At 35.6% G+C, this 11,713-nt stretch overlaps 2 protein-coding genes across 2 annotated transcripts; both read right to left on the reverse strand.

The window, feature by feature from the left end:
- On the reverse strand, positions 1-3,176 carry LOC133799299 (GDSL esterase/lipase At1g29670-like). Its single transcript, XM_062237317.1, has 5 exons — positions 2,897-3,176; positions 2,031-2,158; positions 1,406-1,654; positions 921-1,170; positions 1-209 (listed from the first exon to the last, which is right to left on the reverse strand). The coding sequence occupies exons 1-5, from the start codon at positions 3,174-3,176 to the stop codon at positions 1-3; spliced, it is 1,116 nt and encodes a 371-aa protein (XP_062093301.1).
- A 7,522-nt stretch (positions 3,177-10,698) lies between these two features.
- On the reverse strand, positions 10,699-11,371 carry LOC133801703 (uncharacterized). Its single transcript, XM_062239959.1, has 2 exons — positions 11,144-11,371; positions 10,699-11,061 (listed from the first exon to the last, which is right to left on the reverse strand). Exons 1-2 carry the CDS (start codon positions 11,240-11,242, stop codon positions 10,711-10,713), a joined length of 450 nt encoding a protein of 149 aa, XP_062095943.1. The 5' UTR covers positions 11,243-11,371; the 3' UTR covers positions 10,699-10,710.
- Between the last annotated feature and the right edge of the window lie 342 nt (positions 11,372-11,713).

An 11,713-nucleotide genomic window follows, 5' to 3' on the forward strand; every position in this document is an offset into this window, starting at 1 on the left:
TTATAGTGGAGGGTGAGGGTGGCCTAATGAAAGGTGAATAAGCTTTTTGAGATCCATAGGATAGCTGTCAGAAAGGTCGAAAGCTTTGTATATTCGACTTGCTGTGATCATGTTGACTTCCTCAGTTGGATGGAATGAGTCCCAAAATACATATTCTCTTCTCTTCTCACATGGCTTTCCCAATGGAACACATTGCCCTATTTTGTTCACTGGGCAACATCCAACATCCCAAACCTTAAATCCTGAAAATTATTCATATATATATATATATATATTAGTAGATATATACGTACGTACTTCACTAAGCTATACTTATGACCATTATATCGTATTTTTCTTAGAGACCGATATGTAGTATCGATATAACTTTATTTAAAAGTAAAACAAATGATCTCTCCTCGAGTTTTATTCTTTGATTTTTTTTTCTTTTATATCGTTTTGAAATTTGTTAACAGATACGCCTCTTTTCTTATTGAATCAAAATTCTCTGTCAAATTAGTGCGTCTTATATTGTGTCTAACCAATGTAATTGTGACACTTCATATTTAATATTTCATTTATAAAAAAATTGCTACAGCTATTTCACAACATGTTAGGTTTTAATATGAGGTGTTACAATTATATTAGTTTGACCTAATATGATATACACTAATTTGACAGAAAATCTTGATTCTCTCTTATTACCTAGGTCTAAATATTAATGAACGACATGCATGATGTGACACTTTTAAAAATTGTTAATTTTTTTCCCAAATTATTGATCGTTACCTTATGTTTTATATCATTACAATTCCATTCATTTTTTAGAATATGGAAAAAATTTAGGATTATAAAAAGTCAAAAATTTTGTGTGCAAATTGGATGTGTCCTTAGCACTACTCGTCTAATTAATTATAAAAAAAAATGATGAGATTACGTACCAGCGACAGTAGGATCACCGCCATCCATTCCGAAAGAGTTAATGTAGATGAATTTAGCGGTAGTGAAATTGGCGTTGAGTTGATCAACGAGTGTTAAAAGCTTAACGTTGAAATGTTGGACTGCTTCGTTCATTTCATCTACACACGAGGTCGAGCCATTGGTTTGGTACAAAGCCACCGAATTAGGGGTGCACCCTATTCTTCCCAATCCCACTAACACTATCTTCTTTGCCCCATAATCATACAATCTCTGCATATTAATATTGGTATAATTTAATATCCGGTCTAAAATTATACTAATCACCATAATAGGCCAAATCAAGAAACGTTAAATACTATGATGCCCCATAACAATATTCATTAAGATATCTCGCCTTCCCGACAAGGTGTCACATACCTACAATAGTATATCGAAAATGTTTTGAATAGGATATCGAGAAAGTAGATAATGTTGGAAGAATAGATGATGAGAAGTAGAGAATTACCATGACAAAGGTACGATATCGTTCAATGAGACGAAGGGCAAAATCGTCAGGAGAGTAAGCATGGCTTGAAGAGTAGTAGTGATGATGTGAGAAGTAGTTGTTGATGTAGTCATTATTGCCTATTCCAACCCAATATAAGCACTTGTTTAAGTGTCTTCTGGCTGCTTTTTTGTTTCCTAAGTTCTCACCCAAACGTGACATAATAATTCTGTGGTACTTTAATTGTGTTCGAAAGTTGATGTTCTCACCCTACAAATTTAATTAAACAAATATATACATTTTTAATTAATCATGAAATGTTTCTAAATATATTGATCAAATAAGTAATAAGATGATAATGTTTCTATATATATTCCCTTTATAGTCTTTTCAGGGGATGTAGAGTGTAATTGAAGAAGTATATATTTTTTGAAACGTTAGTATTTATTTTAATTAATTTTTTCAATTTTTGAAAGAGAAACTTGATTAAATATGTTTTCTTTAATGTTTCTCTAGAATAGCTCGAATTTGTTAGAATCAAATAAAATTGTTTGAAAATCATTATAAAATATAAATTTTTTTTAATCATAACATAAATAAAAGAAGATATTAATTCCAATATATAAATATATAGAATAATAAGTACCAAATGTTGTCCAGTATTTGTGAGAATTCCAGCTGACCCAGATGCATAATTCACACCTTGAAGCATTTCTGAGCCCTTATTAGCTGAAGAAAAGGTTGGAATAGACTCGTTGAAACCCATATACTCAGCTGCATGTAATTAATAACAAATAATTGGTTAGGGTTTGGAAATTGAAAAAAATTGATTAATTGATGAGTACATATATATGTAAATATATATATATATATATATAATAGGATAAGAATAATATGTAGTTAGCTACTACACGATGTGGCCTATAATCTCAACCGTTGAAATAATATCTAACGAATGACATTTAAATACACAAATTTTCTATTAGATTCTTAAATATGTTCGTATGATGAAATATCATTTGTGTATGCTAATACATTATTTTGTATATATTTGATACAATGATACACCAGGTAATAAACTACATAATATTTTTTGTAAAGGATATTGTATTGTTAACTACACAATATAACAAACATAACCCAATTTTTTTTTTAAATGGTGATGTATATTATATATAGCTATATATAGTAGACATCCTTCTAACAATTTCGAGAAATTCTAAATAGTTTACAATGTCAAAATCAGAGTTCAAAAAAATTTATTTTACACGAATATAAAAAAAAAAAACAGACACACGTGCAGTAGACGGTTTAAACCCTAATTCCGATACTATAAATTATTCATAATTTCTCGACTATTGATTGCATATCTACTAGAATTACAATGTACATTATCAATATTAAAAAAATTGAATTATAATTTCTCCGGTTCGAAAATAGAAACCCATACTGAAACGAGATGCCTCTGTATAAAAAATTTCATATATATAATATTATTGATGGAAGAAATACCAAGTATATCAACTACGGTACGGCCATTGGTAAATCTTCCGGTAGGGCCATCTGGATAGTCAATTCCATAGGGTGAGTAGTTGACTTTTGCCAAAGTTGAAAGGTTGTTGTTGTTTCCACCGTCCGATAGAGAATCACCAAAGATGAAGAAGCAAGGCACTTCTGGTTCTGGTTCTGGTTCTGGCTGTGCATGGACACATCTAATCATAATAATTTCTCCATCATTTCTCACCATTGAAGCCACACACAAAGCAATCACCACCACCCATATTCTTTTCATCTCACTTTTATATTGTGCCTATATATATATATATATATATAGCTGGCTTTTAAGCCCAAAACAATATTTCAAACTAAGTTTTTTGAAATCATCAAAATAAAAAATGTAATAATTAATGCAAACATATCATGTGTTGATTATTATATATACTCATATATATACCATACAATATACATAGGTATAAAGTGCTTTAACACAAACCTTAATATATATAAGTAACACTGCACAATGTTATCTGTGTAATTTTATATTCATAAATATATATTAAAGACAAATATTGTACCAAAAATCGTTCTTATGGGCTCAAATTAATCTTTGGAAAATTCTAAACAATTCTCATTGATCAATATGATTTCTCAAGAAATAATTATATATATATATATATATGAAAAAAAGGGTTGTATAAACCTGTGAAAAAAGAGATTAGTCAAAGAAGATGTAAAAGAATCAAACCTGTAGAAAAAGATATTCAATGTCCAGCTAAAAGGTATGGATGCTCTTTCTCATGGATCGATATGGATTGCAATAATAATGATAAGAGTAATAATCATTTGATTTTGGTTACAATTAATCACAGCATATTAGTTATTCATCATAACGATCGGACTAAGTGGTAATCGATTAATTACCACACAAATTTAAACCACCTCCTATTACTATGCCCTACCTTTAATCTTGAATATTTCTTAAAATAGTGAACTATACATCACTCTCAACTTATTAACAATATTTAAATATCTTCTTTCACCTTTATAGTAAAAGTGGCCATGAGATGGAGATGGAGATGGAAGGAAATTTGTTGGTTTCACGGAATAATTTTTTGGAATATTCCAACTCTTTCTTCAGTTTGACAAACAAAATTAGTTACGCAGTTAGTTACTATTAGTAACCAAAAACAATTTTGTAATTTTTTTACACTTCCATCTACTTTAACATAACATTGTCTTCTAAGGATTTAAATCTGTTGTCAAATATGATATCCTAAAATAGTGTCTAACCAATTATTTGACATTTGTAATGCTTAACCATATTAATGTATTTGGCTTTTCTATTTCTTTTAAAGAGTCTTTGTTATTAGGAGGGTCGCCAACATTTCAACGGTTAGATTCGTTATATATGGATCATAGTTGGATAAACATACTCGATAACATTATTGGAACACTTTTAGATATTGAGGGTAAATCGAAAGACACGTTGAAGGCTCGTAAAGATTTAGAAAATTTAAAAAATTTCCAAGGTCTTTGGTTGAAGAAGTCATCCAATAATAAGTTTGAAAAACCTCATGCGAGTTATACTCTGACTAAAGAAGAATGCAAGGATTTTGTAAGTTCATTCGAAGTGTTAGATTACCAGATGAATATGCTTCGCATATAAGTCGATGTGTAACTGATAATGACAAACTAGGAGGCATGAAACCATGATAGTCATGTTTTACTTCAAAAAAATATTACCAGTTTCCATATTACATTTTCTAATGAAACAAATTCGAACAACTTTGATTGAGCTATGTCAATTCTTCCAAAATATTTGTGCAAAAACTATTCAAGTTTCTGATATAAATGAATTGAATGATGGAATTGTTATTATCTTGTGTAAATTGGAAAAGATAATCCCTCTAGAGCTGTAAATGTGGGTCGGCTCAGAACGGTCCGCATTTTCATGCCTCCGTATAATTCAAGTCGGTTCGGGCCGGGCCCGTATTCATATTCATGCCTGCCTGTAATGCCCCGGATTCCCTATTATGGTTTAATGGCTGGATTAGTAGGCCGGGAGGGCCATAACTGTTTAATTATGACATTAAATGTGTTTATGCATGTTTATGAGAATTATATTATAATATAATGTTAAATGCATGCATGTGAGTCCACATTTGTTTACAGGGGTATTTTGGTAATTTGGCCTGTTGAGGGTATAATTGAATATTTGTTTGCGTGCTTATGATATATTGTGAGACCCCATTATAATGTGGATTGGTTCGAGTATTTCGACATGAGACGATTTTTAAACATGATTTATCGGTTTGGTCATAACAGATTTGAGCTCGGGGCTCGGGGTGATATTAATGATTATAGCGTTACCGGAGATTTTAGGGAAACGGGATATGAATTATTGGTGTTTGAGGATATTGAGATTAGCAGGAATTGGAAAGCGTTAATTATGATTAACGGGTTAAGCGAGAAGTACCAATTTTACCCCTAGAATAGCTTGAGAAGCTTTAGATGGATCAAGGGTAATTGGTCATTTTACGGGTGGATATATGTGACTTAAGTAACTGTAGAAGGTGGTAGATTTAAACAGAACAAAACAGAGACACTTCCTCATACTTCCCGTACACAACTTCCTCCATTATCTTCTTTGAGGTTTTGAGCTCTAGGTGTGGATTCAACCAAGGGAAACTTAAAGGCTGGGTTGATGCACTTGATTTAGCTTGTGTGGGAGGTTCAAAACAGGTTTCAAGGTGAGTTTTGTTCATTTATTACAGTTGGTGCTCTGTTTTCGTTTAAGTTTTTAGCTCATGAATCTTGATGTGGGAGGTGGAATAAAAGGGAGTTTTAGTGTTGGTTTGTTTGGGATTTGATGAGGGTGAGCTATGGGTGTTATTTGGGGGTTTAATTATATGTTTGGAGGAGGGTTAAAGATGGTTTGAAGGACTGGTTTGAGAGGGAAAACACAGGGTTAAAATTCTGGTGCATGTGGCCGACTTAGCTGGTCTGGGCTGGGCGACGCGGCGCAGCAGGGGAGCGCCGCGGCCCTTGGCGTCTGGCAAGGGGAGTCCCTCTCTGTTTGAGGGCACACCGCGGCGCAGCAGGGGAGGGCCACGACCCTTAAGGCCAATTTTGCCAGAATGTGATTTTTAGCTTGGGGATTCAAACCTTAGGCCTCGAGGTTGAACCTAGTACCCGGTTGGGTAGTATTTGATGTCTCGGGGGCTGAGATTTGGTTTGGGAACCCTCAGTTATCATTTTTATTAATGAATCCTATAATTTGGTTATGACCAGGTGACATTCAAGGAATTTAAAGGTTGATCGTTCTCAGGGATCGTTCATATAATAATTCTCACTCGAACCAGAGATAAGAAAACAGTGTATGAATACAGTTGCACCCTGTATAGGTATATGACATGCATGGCTTGATATTGAGGCATGTTGGTTGATATATGTGGACGTGGATTGCATATTAAATGCTGATGTATGCTGATTACCTGTTTAAGATACTGACTAGTCAGGGACCGACTCTAAAGTCGAGAATCATGCATTGAATGGCTCTATGGCATTAATGCTAGACCGACCCTAGGGTTGAAGAACTTATAAGCGCTTGCCTGGTCTACGACCAGATGTCTATAGCCAAGGTATATGACCCCGGTGACCGTTTGTCACATGGCTAGGGGACGTTGTCCATAGTTTCGACTCTAGAGTCGTGAGGAAGGTTATGTTGGTGACTAATCACCATACACCTGTCCTGAACAAGCTTATGAAAGAATCACTTATCAGTTAAGCCCTGGTGACCCTATCGTCACATGGCTAGAGGGAGCGATGCTCATTATTGTGACTTTTGGCTATTGTCACCTATTTGTTGGACTGATAGTCCTGAATGGTTATTATGATCGTTGTTGATATTATATCATGCTTTATTGTGTTTTCTTGCTGGGCCTTGGCTCATGGGTGATATGTGGTGCAGGTAAAGGGAAGGAGAAACTTAACCAACCCTGAGTGGAGAGCTTGGGCGATGTTGTGTACATACAGGGCCGCTTGACTGCCACGGTCAAGGAGTTCTCAGAGGGACTAGGGGTTTACCCTATTTTTGCAGCTTAGGCCGGCGGGGACTGTAAATTTGAAACAGTAGTGACTCATTTGTATCATGGACATCTTGTAAACATTTTGAAAGGCTCATGAGCATTTTAGTTACTTAATGAAATGTATCATTTCCTTTTTACTGGTTTTTCACCTTAACCTGATAATAGCACTTAGAACACGTTTTTAACCAAAGGACTCAGGTAGCGAGTCAAATTTCTGGTTCACTGTTCACCGTAACTGTTCTGGGGTAACCAGGGCGTTACACTGCCCATATTTGAAAGAGTAAGCCCAGCACAACCCATGTCGTACCGTGTCGGGCCAGCCCACTTTTCTTATTCGTGCTCACTTTTAGACCCATTTATTATTGCCAAAAAAATGTGAGGAGAATTTGAATACCTACTAATAAATGCTAAAAATTTTAACTCACAAATCTTAAAATAAATTAATATAATTATAAAATTATAAACATTGAGAAAAATAATAGACTGTTATTATCATTTTGATTTATAGATAATTGACAAATAAAAACCTATTATCATTATTAATGTCAAAATATTGGGCTTTTTATCGTATCATGCTTTCAGGCTAGCTTGTTCGTGCTTTCGTGCCATGCCGTGCTCAGGCCTATGTCACGTCGTGCTGTGTTGTGCCAATTTTCAATTTGTATCGTGCCTGGCCCAAGCCCATATTTTTTCGTGTCGTGTCGTGCTTGTGCCTCCTGGGCTTGTGCCGGTTTCGTGTCGTGCTAGAAAGCCCGACCCGTATTTATAACTCTAATTCCCTCCATCATTTTTTACCATAATGGTTCATCTTGTTGTGCACCTACCAAATCAAATGTTGTTAGGTGGCCAATTTGCTTCACGATGGATGTTTGGGACAGAACGTCATATGGGGTTGTACAAAAAGTATGTCAAAAATATGTCACGACCTGATGGTTCAACTGTAGAAGCTTTTGTTATAGACGAAGCTGTAACTTTCTTGTCAAGATATGTTTCTAACATAGAGATAAGATACAAACGATCTTACCGTAATTGGGATTTACCTTCTCCAAGTCATCAATTTGATCTTTTCAATTCCAGTGTTCGTCCATTAGGTGCATCATTTGTCAAGTTGTTGGATTCTTCTAGTAAAGTGGTTCAATGGTATTTATTGAATAATTGTGTTGATGTTATTCAAGAATATCTAGAGTAAGTAAAAATCTTCTTTACTAGTCCAACAATATATATACAAATATATTTCACTTATGAATTTATATCAGTTTGATCTCTGTAGTGAGCATACAAAATTGTTGGAAGAAAGAGACATTTCAAACGAACAAGTTCTTACTGCCACTACAACAAATTTCATTATTAGCGGCGGGGGACTCCGCCGCTAATAAATGTCACGTCCGCCGCTAATAGGCTTTAGCGGCGGGCCTCCGCCGCTAATACCCCGCGCCTAAAAAAGTGTCGCTAATAATGATTATTAGCGGCGGACTGACACACCCGCCGCTAATAAGCAATTATTAGCAGCGAACATTAGCGGCGGGTTCCGCCGCTAATAACTGTTATACCCAGATTTCGAGCCGTAGCAAATATGACCTCGAAAGCTGAGTTCGCATTAAATGGTCTCGTGAGGGTTAGGGTATGCTCTACGATTGTAAATCGGAGCCTGCAAAGTATGGTACAGACCTCGAATATGGTGACCTCGAAATGATCTTGATCTCGAAGGATAGCTCTGTGAGCCCCTCATCTTCAGAAACAACTTCGGAGCAGGGATCTCGAGCTCGATATGCTATCTCGAAAGCAATGTTAGCTCGGGAAATGTCAGTGGCTCGCACAATGACGTGAAACCTTAGATGCTGAAGCCTTGGAGATACGCAATGACTACCTTGAATATCTACAAGTGTTGTAGATATGGGATATGATCCTCATTTATTGATGTAAATCCCCAAAAATCGTGGGATATTATTTAGTCAGTTATGCATTTCCTGATATTTGGGGAACGTTTCCTTCTATATCTGATTATTGGCATTTAAGGCCATTTATTTTTATTCACAAAAGAGTAACTACCCGAAATATGTGGGATAGTATTCTGCATCCTTCTCTATAAATGGAGAAGTCATGCACCATTGTAAAGGACCGAATTTCTGATTCTTGAGAGAAAACTCTGGAGAATTCATGCTAAAGGATTGTTCAGAGATAATCTTGAGATTAATAACAGAGACTCGTGGACTAGGCAGATTTAACTGCTGAACCACGTAAAAACCGTGTGTCTGATTCGTTTGTTTGTTTTAGCCATTGTCTTTAATTGTTTACGTGCTCTCTTCTTTTATCTGCTGACGAAAAACGGCGTCAACAATAACTATGTCCGAGGCATTAATATTAGCTGCGGGGTCCGCCACTATTATTGTATTTATAATTTTTTTTAAATTAAATTTTAAATAAATTAATAAATTAATATTTATTAAATTTAATTATTTTTAAAAATAATTTATAATATAATTTAATAAAAATAAACATTTAATTAATTTAAACATAACTAACATTAAAATTAATATAAATAGTTTTAATATTTATCATCCTAGTAAATATCACTATAGTCATTAAAAATAAATAAAGTATTAATTCAGTCCAAATATATAAACTAGTAACTAAAGAAAGTCATTAAGATTAATATTGAAATTGTCCTCATCTTCAACATTTTGGTCTGGTTGTGAGGATGATGGCTGCGACGATGGCAGTGGCGGTGGCTGTGGCGGCGGTGGCGGTGGCGGTGAAGGAATATATGGTGGTTGTGATGATCGTCCGAGCGTGAGGTCCCCAAACAGATCTCGAGGCTGTGGCTGTGGCGGAGGCTGCATCGATCCTCCTGGAAAATCGGTAAAACTAAAATATTGTGGAGGAGACTGAGAATGGGGTCCAAAAATGTATTGGTTTTGATACTGAGGAGGTTGTTGCGACGACATATGTGGCGTATACATTGGATGAGGCTGGTACAGCTGCTGCGGCGGATACTGTGAAGGAGGCTGGAACTGCTGCTGTGAAGGAGGCTGATGCTGCTGATGTGAAGGAGGCTGATACTGCTGTGAAGGAGGCTGATACTGCTGTGACGGAGGCTGATACTGCTGTGACGGAGACTGAGAAGACGAAGCACCTTCGGATTATGGTGGCAAATGCCTCTGCAGAAAACTGTCAAACATTGGGTTATACAGTTTACTGGGATGCACAGTTGTCGAAGTCTCAAACGTCTCACGAATTGCCTTCACCAGCAAAGTCATAACTCTCATATCTTCATTAGGCGAAGCAGCAGTATTTGCTTGGGACTGACTTTGATCTGTAGAGCTAGAGGATGTCCTTTTTGCCTTCCCTTTCACCCTATAACCCACTCCTCTTTGGTAGTCAGATCTCTCCCCGAGTACTTTACTTAGTATCTCGTATTGATCGACCGGGGACGAATCAACACCAGATACATTTAGAGATGCCTCACTCTGCTGTTGACTTTGCCTCTCATTCTGTGACCTCTCAACCTCAGCCGCCATTTTTTCCTGTATAAAGATAACATTATAAACAAAAATTAGAAACATTATAAACATTAGAAACAAGAAAAAAATACTATTCACTTACATAATCTTGTTGAGCTGCCTCATTGACAAAAGATTTTGTCGATTTTCTCATATGAGCATCCCTCCAAGTATCAACAACATGCGCATGCGGGTTCTCCTATACAAATGTAAAAAAAATGTTTCAGAATGTGTTATTTTATAAAATTAAATTAACATCTTCACTTACATATTCGTGACGCTTAGCTGCCAACGACTTTGTGCCTTGTGTTGTTACATACTTCATTTGTCTTCTGTTTGCTTGATTTTTAGCGGAACGAGCCAAAAATCTTTCGCTCAAAAACATTTCACAAATAAGCTGCCAAGCCTCCTTAGTGCAATGGTTAGGTGGCTTAGAGAGGACATTCTCCAAATCTTCTGGTCCAGCATAATGATTTTTGAAGTGTCTATGTCTATAGTTCTTTCTCTCGCGATATCTTTCCCCCATCTCCTTGTTGAGAGTTGCCAGAACTGACTCACGTTGTGGATGACCGTCTATATTATAGTAATACTGCATTAGGAAAAAAAAAATTAGATAACTTGTAAATAATGGAATTAAATAATGAAAAGTACAAGATTTGTAATTTTTTTACCCTCATACGATCAAGCACTTGATCCTTAAACTGTTGAGGTACATCAGCAAAATCCAAATAATGCCCCGGACACAACATGGAAACTAGAGTTCCCAACATGCGAATAAAAGCTTGATCCTCTTGCCCAACCACTTTGTTGGTCACAGGATCAATCTCTAGACCCAATGGTTTCCCAGCTTTTTTCCTTCGTTCTTCAAGAACATTATTACTAAACCCAAAAAAGAAAAGAAAAAACAATAGAGTTGTTTATCAAAAAAGAAAACAAGAAATGGAGTTTGTTTATCAAAACCAAACGAAAAAAGAAAAGAAATAAAGAGAATTAATATATATATATATATAATAGACCCAAAACAAACCTGTGCAAAATTTCTCGTCGGAGAAGAGAAGTTTTCTTTCGGAGAAGAGAAGAGACGCGGAGAAGAAAGGGTTGTGCAAATGCCTATTATTGTTGAGCATTAACCTCATCAGAATTGTCCTTAATGTCCCAAATCTGTCGATGATTCACATCTTCTACAACTTTCCAATCACGACCTCTAAGTAAATCATCGAGATAGAAAACTTGCTTAGCTT

This window comes from Humulus lupulus, chromosome 9 (genome assembly GCF_963169125.1).
Source record: "Humulus lupulus chromosome 9, drHumLupu1.1, whole genome shotgun sequence".
NCBI classification, from domain to species: domain Eukaryota; kingdom Viridiplantae; phylum Streptophyta; class Magnoliopsida; order Rosales; family Cannabaceae; genus Humulus; species Humulus lupulus.